This window comes from Cuculus canorus, chromosome 1 (genome assembly GCF_017976375.1).
Source record: "Cuculus canorus isolate bCucCan1 chromosome 1, bCucCan1.pri, whole genome shotgun sequence".
Lineage (NCBI taxonomy): Eukaryota > Metazoa > Chordata > Aves > Cuculiformes > Cuculidae > Cuculus > Cuculus canorus.
This window is the reverse complement of record NC_071401.1, coordinates 81,339,280-81,357,163: the sequence shown is the minus strand read 5'-3', so window position 1 is coordinate 81,357,163 and position 17,884 is coordinate 81,339,280. Positions and strand designations below refer to the sequence as shown.

The window sequence follows — 17,884 nt, the reverse complement described above, 5'->3', positions numbered from 1 at the left end:
ACCTTCACTTGAATTTCCTGTCATAAATGTCAGAATAGAAGTTGTCTTGCTGCCAAAGGAAAAAACTCAAGAAATTAATAATTTTGATAATAAAAATGTTATCTTAAAGATCTCAGATGGGAAGTGGGATTTATTTGGGCTTTTGGTTATTTTGTAGTTTGCTTTTTTAATTTTAGAATTTTGTTTTCATTAATATGTGCCAAGTCAAACACACAATTAAGCTGGTGGCTGAAAAAAAAAAAATTATTCAGGTTTTAGTGTCCTATCCTTCAACTAAGCATTGTTTAAAACCAGTTTCCATGCCTAAAACACTTCTAATAAGTCATCTGGGAAAAGTGCGGCATTTCTGATGCTCACAGGATCCTGATGTGTTAAAGAAATGTGAGTATTTCCTTGTCCTGTTTGGATGTCAGCTGTGCTTGTTTGAGTGCACTACATCTGCATCAGGAGTGTTGGGTCACCGTGAGTACATCATTGAAGTAATAATTTTTTTCAGGCTTCCCCTGTGCTCCCTGAGGAGGCTGAATGAGACAGACAAATAAGTTCATTTGAGAGTCTCGCAACTTGATGGACAACAGACAAAACCTGAGAAAAATGTTTTCTGTTAGTCATTGTGAAGAACAGCTTTAGCAAAATCATGAGATTATTTTATCTGACATACATGCAGTAAGAATATTTTAACTTCATGTACAATCAGATACTTTTTAAAATATTCTCGTTGTTTTGCTAATGAGGCTTAAAAAAATGTTAGTGACTGAAAATACAGATTAAAACTTCTCTTCCTTTCCCTTCTTTTTACCATCATTCGATCTCTTCACCCCTACCCTGCCCCTTCTCTTTTTTTTCTTCGTCTTTCCTTCTCTTGCCTGCTGTCAGGAAAATCTGCCTTTGAAGGGACAATTCTGTACAGAGTGGCACCGGCAAAGATTGACAGCTACAGACGCTATAACAGTGAGTTTGTTTCAAAATCAACAAGCACTAGCTTTAGTCCTCTGTACTTGTTTGATTTAGCTACACTTGTAAAATGTGCCACTGCTACTCACTTATGGCTACTCTACATGCATATATTTGTAAGCTAAAGTCAGTTTGCTGCTGATAAACTGCCTAGTGTTAAACGCAATGAGAATGCATTCTTTCCTTCTGTGCATGTGTGTGTTTCATGTCCCTATAATGTGTGTGTAAGCTCTCAATAAATTGGGAATTACACTGGATGTTTGTGTCTCAGCTATGGATTGGAATTAAGACCATTTAGTCCCATTAGTTTTGCCACCTGAAACTTGAAAACTGTTGATAATAACCAGTTAACTTGGTATTAAAAATCTTTCTGTTCCAAAAAGAAAGTTCCCATTGTGATTGCTGAATATGCTTTGCTTTTTTTGAAGAACAGTGTGGGTTTGGTTTGTTTGGGTTTTTATTGTGGGGTGGGTTTTTTTTGTTTGTTTTGTTCTGGTTTTTTTTTACGATTTACTGCATGCTCTTCATTTGGCATTCTGTCGTTGACAGCTATTACTCACAGCATTTTGGCTGATACAGTTTTTCCGCCAAGGAGGGTAAAAGATATAAAGCTACTTTCATTTCATGTTCAGATTTTTGCCTTCTGCGTTTTGGAAGCAGAGAACATGCTGCTTTTCATATGCTTTTACTATTCTGTTAATACAGAAGAAGAGAGGATGGTTACATCAGATGCAAGACAGAGGAAGCAAGGAAGACAGAAATCTGTCCTTCCACCTGCTTCCTCATCAAGAAGTCTAGCAGAAAGAGATCCTACTGAGTCACATTCAGTGTGACTAAGTACAAAGTGTTCAGTCCTGTGCTCCAGTGAACAGGATGTTGTGCTAACTTTGGCATCTGCTTTTGTCCCAAACAGCTTTCACTTGAGAAGATCCAAGCTGTGCTGCCGTTCTTATCCTATATGGGTGGGAGTGCTTGCTCTCCTTCCTCTGATCACTTCTGTCTTACACAGGCTCACAGCAAGGATAAAGCAGCCAAAATGATAGTCTTCTATTCTGATAACACGCACTTACATCTTCTTGTTCTAAACAAAAACTGATCTTTTTAAAATAAAACCTGGTGAATGTGTGCAGACCTGAGTATTTCCTCATGGAGAACTGTCACCCTGTTTACCAGATTTCATCTCTTTTCTGCATTTCTTCTCAAGCTTCCAACCAAGCTCTTGCTCTGTCAGGAACAGACCATGTGGCTGGTTTTCTTCACATTTATCTGCCGCTTCTCACCTTACAGTCTTCAGGACTGCTTATGCATCACTTAAATTGCATGCTTCTTGCAGAGTTCTTAGACCATCATGCGCTCAATTCCACCAATCTGATGAGCAAAACAAGGATTTATGAAGTAAATCTTCGGTATGCTTGGCTTGTGACTTTAAGATCTAGCTTCAAATCAGATGCAGGATCTGCCTTTGGAGCTTTTAATTTCACAGCGTTAGTCTTTTTGGGTAGTGTTGTCCTAATATTGCCTTCAAAAGTTTTCCAGAAACCTGCTTTCCATGCCCAGCCCGTTTTTCACTAAGAGTCAAATGATAACCAGCTGCAAGAAGACAGCTTCATCCACAGTCTTCCATTGCTCTGAGCTAGCACGCATTTAAACTTTGTTTTTAAAGCTGATTAAAGACATCTTGTTTAATACTACCTACCTTGGCATTTAGTTGAGATTTGCATGCTTTTTCATGCTGCGGAGGTCTTTTGCTTTCTTTGTAAAACTGCATCGTAGAAGGCCAGATGTCCAGCTACGTTTGTGGCCTATTTGTTGCCTACTGGTTTGGAACTGGTACTGAAGTGGGCAGTATGCAAAATCAGGCCATCCAGGAAGGTTTTAAACAAAGTGAGGGTTGACATTGTTGATGCTTTATGTTATATCTAAATGTTATATCTAAAACTAACACAAAAAAAGGAGGGTTCATTATCCTGCCTTCTACATCTATTGGCAGCTCTTCCTGCATATCCATGTTCTTCCTGAGCAGGCCTGCCAAAGGTGTGGCCAGCTCCTTCCATTTCATATCTGTGGTCCTTATTTTTAGACAAATAGCTTTGTGCTTTATGTCTCCAGGGAAACTAACTTGTAGGCATTCCACAGAATTGTTTTTGTTTAGGGGTTTCTGTTTAAAACAACCCACAGCTGCTCTAATTTCAGCTTTCTGAATTCTCTATAAATTAAGCTGGAGTAACTTCACAGCTTTAGATTACTTATGCTCAAAGGGTGCTTGTATTCACCTGTATCACATTGCATGAAGTGTTGCTTGACTTTTGAAGCAAGCTTAGAGCTTTTCCTTTACAAATATGTGCTTAGTGCTAAATACTTTTATTTTGAAAGCCATATTGCAACTGCTGTGTTTAAAAGACATTTTCTTACTTAACCAAGGCGTGTAATAGCTAAATGCTGTTGAATTAGTGCGTAGCTGCTTCTAGAGATACCTTCCAATGAAATATGCAAGATTGTCTCCTGCATAAGCACCCAGCCTTGCCTTCATATGCTGACATGGCTTTTTTGGTCATTAGGTATGCCAGGCTCTGCTCAGCAATAATTCCAACTCCTTTGGCAATCTGCTCATCAAGCCGCTGTCAGAAAATCTTTCCTACTGCGTATGCTGGGCAAAGAGGGACACACAGCAACAAAAATTTACTTGTCATTTTGTTGATCACAGCCCTCTTTTCTCTCATCCTGCAACTTTCCTGCACCTCCGCAAAAAGCGCTTCTTGGATTTCTAATTTTTTAATTATTACTGTTGTAATTTCTCTTTCTTCCTTCGCTTTCTTTTTTCTTCAAACATGCTACAACTGAGGAACAGGGCAGATACAATGCTTGATTTGACAAATATTTGCCTCTCTTTCCTTATATGTGGATCCACAATGCTGTCAGTAATAGATATTAGATATAATGGAAGAAGATGAGACAGGATCGTTGAAACACTATTCGTGAGTAACCTTAATTGTATTTTTTATTGCTCCACCACTTTTTTTTTTTCTTTCTTTCTTTTTTTTTTTTTTCCTTTTTTTTTTACCCTCCCCCTAATCCTTGACGATCTATGGCTGGTCAGAGTTGCAAGAAATCAATATGGTTGATGTGTTTATGACGTTATTAACCCCATGTAAAAGTGACTGAATGTGAGCAAAGTTAAATGAGAAACACAAATGTAGATATTTATGGTTTTGAAGAGGACAGTTACAACTTTTTATTTCACCTCAACTTCTTATAACTTGCTTATAAAGAAGAACTTACATTAAATACACAGCTGCTGTGGTGAATAATAACATCTGAAAATGAACAAGGCTAAAATTGGATGAGGGAAATTTTTTATGATTAAAAATAAGCATCCTGTTTTCTGGATAATGGTAAGGGGTTGGGGTGGTTGGTGGAAGAGTTATGTCAGCTGGGGTGAAACGCATTAAATCCTTCCATTGATTTGAACTCCCACTACCAACTGGTTTTCCATGAGTCTCACAAAAGGCTGGGTTTTGGTGAGTGGCAAGTAAAGAACCCTTTTGACTGTGGTTGCTTACCTGTCTTTTCACATGTAATAACACGTTCCTGTACTTGGTGACAAGAAGAACGGTGAAAAAAAAATTTCAGAATTCAGACAACAGTAGTACAGTTGTAGAGCTCCTGAATGAATGATGCTTTCAATTCACACTTACAGTACTCAGGGAAGTGGCTGGGGATCTGGTGAACCCACCAGCTTCCGTATTGATGGCTCTGTGTTCATGCTGCAGAGGGTGCTTGTGCTGCATTGCCCTTGATGCATGCTGTTATGTGGTGCTGGACAATGCTCCCCTTTTCCCTGCATGACTTCTTGTGCAAGCATAAAAATCTTGGAGCTGTTTCTTACCTGGCAAGAACTGTTGTGCTGAGGAACATGCTGAAAGGAAATGACAAAATGTTTAGATTTTGCTGTTATATTACTTCAAGGAGTATTACTGAGAATAACAAATAAGGACTAATATTGAGATAATTTGCCTCAGCCATTTGTATGTGTGTGACTACTCAAGGTAAAGAAACATAAATTTGTTTTTTGAAAGCATGAATTTATTAACCTTTAAACTGAAAAATCAACATGGCTTTGTTTTACAGTAATATTTAAAATAAAATTTTCTTTCTGGTTTTGATTCTTTTATGACACTACGGAATGTTATTGAGGATGGCTCCAACAAAATACAGGTCTTTGATGGAAAGCAAGCTCAAGATAAATATCTTATAAGTTGTAGGTATTTGTTCTGTCTTCACCAGTATGTGAGGCAAAGGAGGAAGGATGGTTCCTGTCTCATCTACTATAATTGTCATCTTTAACTTCACCTTCTTTGTTATTCAGATTGGTCACTTGGGTGTTCCATGCTATTGTTCTCTAAATAGAAGGAAAGGACATATTTCCTTTTGCCTTCTTTCTCTTCCATAAAAGGCAAAAATCCCAATGATTTCCATTTATATAGTTCTTTGTTCTATTAAACACAGTTGACAGTCTTTCTCTCTGGCTGCCAGACCAAATCAGGAGATCCTTTGCATCATCTCAGGTGTGTGCCTCTGAACAGCTGACCTTTACATCACTTAATAGAGCTAGCCTGAGAAGTGCTTAGAAGGCCAGAGCATCATTGTCTTATACATCAGGGTGGTCCATCTTTTGCCCAGTGCCATAAATTGTCTGCAGAGAGAACAATCCAGAATAAAAAACAAAAATTAATTTGCTAAGTAACAGCTCAAAATAGAAACCTCTGTAAAGCTCACAATGTATTCCCCCCTTTTCCTGGCATTTTAAGCTATTTAGAAACAATTTGTTTCCTGCTCTCAATGAAGTTAATTTTATCACAACTGTTTATTTTTGTTTTAACAGCTTAAGTTTACACAGCTCTTTCTGACCTCTAAATATTGTTCTGATTTAGAGTCTTGATTTGATGCCAGCGTGGCTCTAAGGCTGTTGGTGAATTAAGTCTGATATTGTGGTCTCATTTTAATCCCCATTTGAGGTAATCTGCTTTGGTACATTTCAGAATGTTGCTCTCAAAAGACTTGTAACTGGCATAGCAGGAGTGTTTGAAATGTCTTGAGAAAACTAATCTCTCTTATATAGCCATGGAGGAAAAAATGTGTGTGAAGTGCGAAATTTCTCCATGCTGTGTTGTGAGAGTTTAATCTTCACAAATACTAAATTATCATGCATTTTTAAGGAGCATGAAGCAACAGAGAATCTTACAGCTCTGAGTGTTTTTAAGTAGCTGTATGTCAGTAGTCCCAAATCTTGTCCCTGCCAAAAGCTGGGAATGGTTGGCTCCTGGGAATTTTAAGTTCCTGCTGCTGCTGCTGCCCTTGTTGAGATTTCAAGGAGCTTAGTACCAAAGTGCACGCAACACTCAGATTTGAGCTTTACTTTGTGGTGCTACAGATGATTCAGCAATAATAAAACTAGGTAAAAGAATAATGTCTTTACTTATAGAGCCAAAAATGGGAAGTGACACTCCCAAAAGTCTTGTGTTTGGAGAAATAAGGACTGGTGTGATAGTAGGCATATCAGTGAGCACCTTGTTTGTAGCTTGTTAGCTCTCCAAATGCTGACAGAGAGCTGACACACGCTAGAAAAGGTACTGCTAAAAACATAAAATAGTAAGAGGTCTGATTAGTGTAGCTTTTATCCTATCCTGGCAATATTTAGGGTATTTAATAACTAGACTTAAAAGAAAAGCAAGATATGCTCAGTGTTTCTGAGGACAGATAGCAGTTTGCTGAGCTGCTGGTCTTGCTTTAGCGCTCAAGTCACAGCTGTACCACGGCTGTTTCAGACTGCGCGGGTGTGTTGGTCAGCAGCAGCTCAAGACTGTGCCAACAGAAGTTCTCTTCATTTAGCAACCTGACCTTTCTGGTAACTGTAGCTCTTCTTGAAGGAAACGTCATGTTTAAAATTCATAACGTGACAGTCTAGGCCACTCAGGTTCCAAGCTCAGTTCCCAGCTTTAGAAGGTAAGAGAGAGCCTCCTTAGCACATGTTTAAGAGTAAGAGCATATTAAACTATTTTCTGCTGGACTGTTTTGTGCTTAAGCATTGAATTATTGTTTCTTAATGTTACTATGTGTCTTCATTTTATTTAATTTGTTCTTAGTTTCCACAGCATATAGTCCTCTTCTTCTGTTACTTTCATGTCTTGCCCTCAGCCATGAAGAGCAAAAGCACACTAGTTCTTGGAGAAGCCAGTGCTTTTATTCTTACTTATTTATTTTATTTAAGTCCAGAAGGCTCCTCAGTTTGTGTCAGTCAAAATGAAATAAGCAATGTAATTTTCCTGGTTGATCAGGAAGTATTATTTTAATTTGGAAGGAGCTTTATAAGACTGGCCTCTGTATCTGCCCACTCAAATACAGTATATTTTGGATAGGTATCACTTCAGTCCATTCTGTCCTCACTTAAAAAGAAAAAAAAACAGCTGTTTTTTCCAATGTTGTTTTCATTGTGAGAGCTGTATGCTGAGACAAAGGTCTGTGGCAGCATAAAGAATGAAACAACTCTTGGATGATCATCAAGCACAGAGGGGTGATGCTTTGTTGTAAGCCTGGGGCAAAGTTTCTGATACAAGGTGTGATGTCTCATCATAGAGGAATGGTCATAAAACATGAAAATAACGTAATGAAAAACAAGGGATGACCCAGAAACAAAAGCCGAATTCTTATTGAAGCCCCTTGAGGTTTCTGATCTCTTTCATGCAGGCTTCAAAGATCTGAAAGACCATGTGAAACCTGTTGTAATACTAGTAATTACTTCCATATTTTACTTCCATCTACCTGGCCAAAGTCCAGGTCCTCTTCTCGTACAATTAGTGATACAGAAATCCTATTTTAATTAGTTATTTTAAAGATAGCTTTTCTGTTCATTTCAGGGCGTGGCTAAGAGCAGTCATGGATTCTATCAGTTAAAATCCAGTTACTGGTGGAGGGAAGTTTCTGTAACGCTCCTTCCCTCCATCAGAGAGTAGTTCAATGAAATTTTGGCAAGGATGAAAGAAGGAAACTTTGACAGAGGGTAATTTTCTCGTCCCACATTAAGAAGATCTTTTGTTCAGCAAAGAGTCACAACAAGGTGTAGGAATAAGAGACTGGCATTCACTTTGCCATGTTACCTGAAGAGATTTATACCTTCCTGGCTTAATTAATTTACCCTTGCATCTCTGAGTGCCTCTGCAGTGTGAAATGGCTCTGCTATGGATAACCCCTGCCCTCCTGCCAACTACTGCACGGAGCAGGATGACAGTGAATGCTTGAATTCCCTGGTTATTGCTTTCATAAGCTGTAGAAGAGAAGGGCCACACAGAATTTACTTTACTGATGGAAGGAATACTACTGTTCTAACTGCAATAATAAAGGAGTGAAGTCAGACTTGAAATTTTGCCCCGGGGCCGTTCTTGGGAAAATATAGAAGTCTTGGGAAAAAAAGAGATCAAAACCCCTGCGTATTGAAGAAAAGAATTGTAATATTGTTATTTAGTATTCTTTTACATTAGATTCCTGCATAACTTACGGAACAAATAACTTGTTCAGTGCTATCTAAATTGTATGCTCAAAGAAATAGAAATGTCACTTATGTTCAAAAGGTGCATGTGGCAGCTAGTCAAGAGGCCAGAGGGCCTAAGCATTTTGCTTAATTTTTAGTCTTTTTGTTTGTTTCTAATGGGAGTTTTCTCTAATTCTGTGCTTATATTCCTTTCATTTTTCAGATTACAGAAAATCTCAGAGCAGCATATGATGACTTTTCTTGCTTAACAGTTTTGCTAAAACAGGATTCCTGATCTTATTTCCTAGCAGCGCCCTGGTGCTAAAACCAGTTTAGCGGATAAGCCCCTTGCATTTTGGATTGTGAAGTTGTGCCTGTAGGCCTTAGGACTTGTAGTGGTTTCTGTGGTTCATCAGTTGCCCTTGAAGAAGTTTGTTATGTTTTACTGGGTAGTCATGTTGCTAAACAGTGAATCACCAGGAAGACAAGAAGTGCCCCCCCAAAACAAGTTGCTGCTCACTAGCATGACAGAAAGTTGTTGGATGGAGACTGACTGTTAAAACCAAAGCCATCGTGTGAGTCGGGGAGGCAAAAACAAAATATTCAATTGTTAATATTAAAAATTGTATTCAGAAAGATTTTCATTGACTTCAAAATATTTTTTATTTAGGTAATTATTTGGTTTTGAAGGGTTATTCTAGTGCAGACTGGAAAGGATATTCAGATGCTTTCAGCTCAAGAATGCTGCTTCATTCTGTTTCTGTTGCTTATACACATCAGAGGATTGTAGAAACTGAGGCAGTAGATAGTATTTGGAAAACTTCCCACATGCTCCACAAGTTGCAGCCCTTTTTATGGATCCAGTAGACTTTGCCCGATCTTAGCACTATTTCCTTCCTTTTGGCAGAAATACAGATCACTTGTTACCAAAGGGAAGTGGGAAAGAGATTTGTATATGATCTCTTCTTGATTTTAGGTGTAAAGAAGAATCTTTCTTCTGTACTGGTAGCCTCTTACGATGAAAATCCATGACAATCACTTTGTGGACCTTGATATAAAAAGAATTAAGAAGATAAGCTTAACTTCTAGTTTTCCTTTCTTTGATTTGTAAGATCCATGTCTGTGGCATCACAAATGTTTGTGAAGGGAATGTGAGGATTTGAGTTGGTTATTATTAGGTAGAATTAGTGCTATATTAGCAGCAATTGCTGTGGTTTTCCTGGAAACGTATTTAAGTCCATCTGTATTGTGGGAAGGAAGACTTAAATTATCTGGGAGACTGTTTCAATTGGAGGAAACTTCAGTGGGTCACTTTCGCTGCTACTGACTGTTTGGCCTGTTTCTGCACCGTTCTGTAAAGTGGCTGAAGCGTCATCAGATTGCACTTGTGGTCTCTGCTATTCAAAAAGCAGATATTTCCAGATAAGCGCAGATTAATTTTCCTATTCACTGAGAAAAGTAATGTAAATCAGAATGTCAGTTTTGATTTATTATATTCCTAGAGGATAGTATGCATGGGCACTTTTCTTATGAGGCTGTCTGTGCTGCAGGGAGATTTAATTTTCAGTAGGGAACGTATTATGCAGCTTATTTGATTGCAAATTTGTTTAAATAGCTTTCAGCTTTATATTTCCTAGTTAGGTAATGTAGCTTTAGATGCTAATTGCATAATTGGCTTGATATGAGTCACACAGATTTAAGGTACAGTGTGCCTGGTCTGACTGCTTGTTAGCTTTAAGTGGCTTTATACAATAGCTGCCCTAGAACTCAATTTAGCTCTTTGGTTTATTGAGTTGTCTTCAAAATATTTTTTGTCTGAGAAGATGCAATTTCTTGGTACTCAAGGAATGGCCATCTTAATTCACGAAGGTTTTATGCTGGAGTATGCATGTTTTGTGGATTGGTGTAAGTTCTAACTGGTACACCAATGTGATGAATTAAAGCGATTTTAAAAACTCAAAAATGAGTGCATGGCACAGAGAGCACCTTCTCTACTTGTTTCTTTTTTTTTTCATTTAGAGGATGATGGGTGGGATCATTTCCCAGTGGCAGTCTGTTCTGAAAATAGTGAGCTTCACACCTAAGATTCCTTCTTTCGTCCCTTCTTTCACAGGCCTAAAAGATGCTACAGGCTCTGAGAGTGATGGTGGTGACTCTTGCAGCACAAAATCGGAAGGAGCCAATGGAGGCACAACAATCCAACCCAAAAAGGTCAAGGGTGTTGGCTTTGGAGATATCTTCAAAGACAAACCTATAAAGCTACGACCAAGGTCCATAGAAGTTGAAAATGACTTTCTCCCAGTAGATAAGGTACATGTAATTTCTTAATTCTGTCTTACTGTTGGTTTAAAGAAGTTTTCATCCTAAAGTTCTGAATTCTGTCACTGGCCAAAACTTCAAGCTTTATGGTCAGTATTTCCTAATCTTTATGTGGACATGATTGTGGTTTTTTTAGTTTTACTGCACTCCAGGAAGTGAATTCCAGTGAGGTGAGCTCCTTGCAAGAGCTGTTTCTCTGCTTGAAGTTTTACTCTTCTGTTTGAACCTCCATCTGTTTAATTAGCCTTTTTTTCTAAGAAAAAATTACTTTAGAGAACAAGACTGGCAAAAAGCTATTGCTAATTCTTAGGTAAGCAAAGAGGGAGATACTAACACTGTGCCATCAGTTTACTTTAAAAAAAGGAGGCTTTGGCAAATACCTAAATGCCTCTGAATTTGTTGATTTAAAGGATGCTTCCCAAAATCACCAGACTTTGTTTAAAGGGATTAGGAAAAGAGAAAACATATTTTTATGGGTTTGTTCTGTGTGGCATAAAAAGAAACCCCTGAGGCTAACACTTGAGGAAAAAAGTTTACTTTCTAACAAATTGAAACAGACCATCTTTTTTTGAGAGCACTCTTTGTTCCAAAATCTCCAAAACTATCATGAAATAAATTAGAAGTAGAGAGAGACTATTAAGTAAAATGAGATGTTTCTAATAAACTGGAGGAGCTTTAAAAAGAAAATACCTAAAAAGTGATTGATGATGCTAAGGTGTGTTCATTAGGGAAACAAACAGAAAAAAGGCATTGTTTCCTAATGAAGTAACAACTGAAGAAAAAATCTATGAAATCCCTCCTGTAAGTGAACAGTTGGATTAGGTTGCTGATATGATGGGAAGTGTCAGGAGGCTTCCACGGCCTGGACTTCTGCTATGAGCGTAATTATGTGATGCATTTTCTTTGGCTCCACCATGATTTTAAGAAGCTCCTGGGCAGCCGCTCTTGTTCCCTGGTGTGGAACCAAGCACTTTGGGAATTACATCTTTTGGTCCACAAAGCTTTTGTTTTTTAACCTTGATCGTTTCAGTGACCTGATCTATGGCACAACGCCTGCCCCCACATTTGCCCTGTGTAGTAGTGGTGCAGCAGAAGGGGAGATCCTGTGAAGGCGTGGTAGAAACTTAAGTTAGTTACACTGAGGGAGGTTTGGGTAATATTTTACAGTAGACTGCAATGTGCATTCTGTGTAATGAGAGTAGTGAAAAGCTGGAATAATCTAAGTAAAGGAAAAACCTAGACTGTATTACTTCCGGACCATTGCTGACTTGTTCAAAGCATGCACGTTACCCTGCTTGTCTTCTGTGTCTGGGTGAGCTTCTTAACTCGCATGTGGGGCTTTCTTAAAGTGCAGGACTGGGAGCAGCTGAGCTGTATTCCAATGGCATTTCATCAAAGAAGCCACCCTGGCATACAAGACAGGGACAGGACAGGCCTGGCAGCGTTCACCGAATGCTGGCTGATGAACCTCCCTGCTGCCAGATTCAGGGAATGGGGTAGAGAGCAGTGAAGTCAGATTTGCATGCAGCCATCATGATGTCTGTCTGCAGCACAGTTTTATCTGTGACCCTGACAACCTGCTGGTGTTTAAGGTCTGATTGGGCTTTATGAAAGCTTTGTAAGTATGCTGAAAAAGAATTTTACCTGCACATGAGCTTGGTGAATAAAAGGTTTCTTTTTTTTTTTTACCCTGTTTTGGAGGATGATTATTTCTTTAATTTGATGGCTGCCTGTGATCTTGTTCTTCCAAGTCCCATGTAAGGAAAATTGCATTATATATAGGAAGCACCTGAAGCAGGCAGACTTAAGCTCATGCGTGGCTGTACTAAAACCTTTTGTGTTTTTTTGACCCAGAATATAAAAAGTCCTGTAACATCAGGAAATATGTATTTTAATATCACAGTTCTACAAGAACTGAGCTTTAAATTATTAATTTCCCACATCTACATATGTAAAGGAAGTAGTGCCGGAAGAAAATTACCTAAGATAAACACACGACTATAATTTAGGTAATTTATATAATTATAATGGTGTATATATTATTTAATTATAATAGTGTTTATAATTGGTGTGTAACAAGCATTCACTTGTAAGGGTGATGCATAAGTAGACATAGACCAGAATTCAAGTGTTGTACAAAATTCAGTTCTCCCAAGTCTGATACAGACAGAATTTACAATTGATAAGGCCCTGTTAATGACACATGAGACTTTATTGTTTCCGCAGTTTTACTGTAATTGTAACTATCTTTACAGTAGTGATTGTAAAGGGGAACTGATTAAAATAAATTACATCTCCCTGGCGTTCCTTGTTTCAATGTGAAGTGTTCACAAAGTGCTTATGAAGTGGCCTTCATTCCCTGAAAGGGAGTCTTATTCCGCTTTATAATAATAATGAGAAGTCTTACCTTTGTTTTTTTCACAAAGAACAAATATTTGTGCAGTGTAAGCCAGCCAAAAATTAAATATAGAATTTTCAGAAAATTTCCAAAGTTTTCCATCCTACCCACATACCTTCCTTCCTCTGCTTTCAGTTTTCTCTTAAAGATGTCATGGTTAGTGGAAAATAATGGCTTAGTTTTTGTAAACACAATCCATGATTTGTGTATCAAATGTGTAGATAACTTAAAGCAACACTTGCTGTCCTTGCTGTTTTCCTGTCTCGAGTCAGGATGGTTAACCTTTAAGCAGTCTGAGGCTTCTGCACTGTGGTCTTTGCCTGCTCATAGTACCAAAACGTGATTCACTGACACAACATTCGGTTACAATTGCAAAAGTTTGAACCTCCCAAGTATTTCTTTATTTGCTACGAGAAATTCTTCCCTCATCATCGTTCTTCATTTAAGTCTGGCTGAGAGAGAGAATCCCACGTTAAGTTTGTCTTTGCAAGCAAGGTCATATTTAGCTTAATAGTTCTGTGACTGGATCAGAAGTGTTGCAATGGATAATGCAGAGATAATTCTTCACTTGCATCTGTACCGCGTGGCTTGCTGCTACTTATTTTTTTCCTCCAATGCCTTTGGACTTGCTTGCTTCCATAACAGAAATGTTGGAGCCAGTGTTCAAAGATAATGCCATAGGGGTACAGATTTTTCTCAACCAGCGTAGTTATTAAGGGGATTTTTGCCCTGGTATGTGCCTTGCCCATTTACAAGTAGCCTCAGTTTTTCAATAACATTTAATCTTTCGAAGAAGCAGAAACAATGCTTTCCTTAATGCTTGCTTTTTTTTTTTTTTTTTTTCATTCGTTCTGAAGTTTGGAGACCCTACAGGTCTTTCTGTTGTTTCTTAGAGAAGAGAAGGTTCTGAGGAGATCTTATAGCAACTTTCCAGCACTTGAAAAGGGCCTACAAGTAAGCTGGAGGAGGCTGATTACAAAGGCTTATAATGGTAGGACTGGGGCAGTGGGTATAAACTGGAGAGGGACAGATTTAGACTAGACGTAAGGAAGAATTTCTTCACGATGAGGGTGGTGACGCACTGGCACAGGTTGCCCAGGGAAGCTGTGGATGCCCCATCCCTGGAAGTGCTCAAGGCCAGGCTGGATGGGGCCCTTGGCAGCCTGATCTAGTGGGATGTCCCTGCCCACGGCAGGGGGGGTTGAAACTGCGTGATCTTTAAGGTCTCTTCCAACCCAAACTATTCTATGATTCTATAATCCTATGATTCTTGATACAGTTATTGATGAAACATTTCCTATATTACTATAATGATGCTGTAATCTTTTTGATTTAAAGTATTTGCTAACAACTACTGATTATTTTTTTAAAGCATCAATAAATCACCGTGAGGATTTTATAATGTTGGATTATTTAGCTCAGGATAATTCCTGTGGAGAATGTCAGTCCCATTTACAGAAGAATCAACAGGGTTTCACTTCGCTGGCATTATCACTTGATGTTCTAATGTATTTTTAATTTTATGAATCATAATTATATAGATCATATTCACACAGAGCTGATATGAATTGTTGGGGTTCTAAGTTAAAAAAGGCTTTTACACAAATACTGGCAGGAATATATCGCTTCCAGTTAATCAGAAGCAGATGCCATTAGACATTCCTATAAATGACCAAGCAGTTTGATGTGCTCCAAGTATTAGCCCAGTGGTAACAATGTAGGATATAGTGGTCCTTGTCTTTTAAGGGAATCAATAAACTCGCTAACAAAAGGCAAAACTGAAGAATTGCATGAAATCCTATTGGTTTTAGTGGTGTGCAGATTTCATTGCTTTGCAGTGAGCTCACAGAAGCAAATTATCTTAGGGAAATTAATTATGCAGTAGTGGGAATTTAATTCAAGCAATGCCATCAGAGCTTTTTAAAAAAATATTATAGAATCAAATACAATATACATATACACATGTTGTGTCTCCTGAGAAAATCCAGTGTAACACACTTAAAGTAGCAGAAGTTTTGTGGTCAAATAGGAATGTCTGTTTCACATACCCTTCTTCTGCTTGTGCAGCTTCAAGACATTTAAACAGGTGTTCAAGCTTTTTTTCTTTTTTCGTTTTGTAGTAGCTTATCTAAAACTGCCATTTCTTGGTTGAACTTCCTTGAAATATGATCTGTACGTGCTTCCATTGTTCGAACAAGCTATAACTTTTTCCTCTCCTGTATCTAGTCTGAGTTAACTATGTCAGGCTTGTCAGGAAGTTGGGGATTCAGCTGGAAATGCTAAAAACCGTAATAAGTGAATGAAAATAGAAAGTCTTAAAAAGACATTTTTATCTTTCAGAAAACTGCCCTTACTTCAGAAGACATAAGAGTATTTTTTACATTTTCCATTTGAGATGTATTTGTAGTTTTCTTCAGGCAAGACTTCCATAGTTGGCTAGAAGTGGTGACTTTGTGGAGAGCTAGATTTTAAAAACAGCCTTTGATGAGGTCATATTAGTGTTTGCCAGAAGTTAATGTCCATTATATACTCAGCCATCAAAGTGGGGAATATTGCAGCCTCTGTAATGTTTTAATATAGAGGGGGAGTCTGTCATGGGTGTAGATCCAGCAACTTGTATGATCTAGTTAACTGATGTTTGGGGAACCTTCTCACTGCAACACACTGAATTTAAACAGAATTTTTTACTTCTGTATATATTTAATATGTTTGGGAGAGAAGAAATGGAGAAGAAATAATGGAAATAGACACGAGAGCTAGAAGGGCTAGAAGCTCATGTCAATTATTAAGTCTACCTGTCCTCTGCAATAAGATAGAAATTCATAAACTCTGAGACTGAGTGCCTGCGAGGTCTGAGTTTCTATTTTGAGCCAGTGAGCTTGGGACCCAGAAACTGGGGTGAACACATTGTGCAGACAGTCACATCTTTGCCACACCTGTTCTGGCAGTTCCTGCCTGGTTGCTTGTAGAAGACATTTTCCCCCTTAATTTTCAGTTGTCATTGGAAAATAAATCCTCAAGAGATGCAATTTAGAGGCTCCTCCTGGCATTTTTAAACCAAGTAATGCTCGAGCTCTGCCAGTGCTGCCCAGTGGCAGTGGGTGCTGCACGTTATGGTCTTCACTTGCATCTGTACCGCGTGGCTTGCTGCTACTTATTTTTTTCCTCCAATGCCTTTGGACTTGCTTGCTTCCATAACAGAAATGTTGGAGCCAGTGTTCAAATAACTGAGATAATTAAAAAATGGATGTGAGCAAAACCACCTGGTATTGAATACAAATCCTATTAAAAATGCCTGCTGAGTTGGAGGGCGTGACTGCTCTCTGCTGAGTGTGTGTAGCACTTTGCACTTGAAAGCACAGCTTTCTGGTGTTTGTTTATTTGGAGACAGCCATGGGTGATGGCAGCAGTGGTCACAGCAAGCATCAGCAGTATGTCAGACTGTAAGAACAAGGGGAAACACTCAGCTGTTCAAGCAGCATTTGTGTTTTGCTTTCAAGTTGCTGTCTGCTGTAGTCTAGCATTCCTGCCCTAAACGTTTATTCTAATGCTGTCTTGTGAGGAAAGCTACAGGGGAAAAAGGACCCTGACCCCTTCTGCAGCTGTGGTGAGAGCCAGGCTGCCTGCAGCGGGTGCTTGCTCCTTCACTAGTGTAACTTCCCATTCATTGAGCTCAGTGTGGAAACAGCATCTATGTGTTTCTTTCATTATGCAAAAAAATAGCACACATTTGAGGGGTATGGTTTAGGGAGTGTTGGGAATGGTTGGACTCAATGACCCAGTGGGTCCGTTCCAACATAGTCATTCTATGATTCGATGATTTACAAATGGTGGATGATGTTCATGGGACACTGTGGATGTTATAAATAAGTTCTTTAGAATATTGTTACCCTTTCTGAGGTAACTAATTCCCAGCAATAAGAAGAAATAGTAGGGGAAACAACGTGTCTGGCTTATGAAATGAGTGACAGTCATAAAGCAGCATGCCCGTTTCGGGGAGGCTGACTCAAAGCAGGACTTGGTACCCAGGGAATAGAACGGGAAATGGAAAATTAAATTTAAATTGAGGAACAAATTTGATAACCCTGGCTGGCAATGAGTCTCTGCCTGAGTCACTAGAATGTGCAACATGAGTGAGGAGTGACTTCTGATCTCTGTACTTCCTGCCCTTCCCTGTTATCACATTAAGTATCTGTGCTTCCATGTTTTCTCACTTTGATTTGTGAAATGTTTGAGCTGCCTGAACAAAGTTGCCCAGGTATTGGTGATGTGGTTCAGCTGTTGCAACAGCCTGCACTACCCATTTTTGGTGGAGGAGCTTACCCACATAATGATTTGTGCTGCTTGTGATGTTTTTTAGCTCCTGGACTCTAAATAACTGCAAGATAGTAATTGCCTGTATCATGAGACTTTATGTGTATATTATTAGTCTTTATTCAGAAAAGATTTGTCCCGATGAAACCCATCAAGCATATGCAGGAAAACCATGTTCAACTCACGTTCCAAACTTGCCCTACCTGAAGAACATCTGAAAATAGAAGCAAACTATTGTAAGGAGTATTGATAGTACCAGAAGTTACTCCTAAAAGTAACATGGAAAATCTGATCCGTTCTTGTGAGGGACATCAATGGGTTTCTGCCAGAATGGGTTCTTTTGGAGGTGTGCTCTCTGGGAGGGAATACTCCTG

At 38.7% G+C, this 17,884-nt stretch overlaps 1 protein-coding gene across 10 annotated transcripts in view; it reads left to right on the top strand.

The window, feature by feature from the left end:
- The window catches only part of SH3KBP1 (SH3 domain containing kinase binding protein 1), a 229,201-nt gene that overhangs the window by 129,022 nt on the left and 82,295 nt on the right, over window positions 1-17,884 (top strand). For 7 of the 10 annotated variants that reach the window (XM_054063899.1, XM_054063893.1, XM_054063905.1 and 4 more), the window contains 2 exons: window positions 877-951; window positions 10,593-10,789. In XM_054063899.1, the coding sequence (XP_053919874.1) occupies window positions 877-951; window positions 10,593-10,789 (272 nt within the window). The remainder of the gene's footprint in view (window positions 1-876; window positions 952-10,592; window positions 10,790-17,884) is intronic. The other 3 variants (XM_054063948.1, XM_054063939.1, XM_054063885.1) reach the window with 1 other exon arrangement.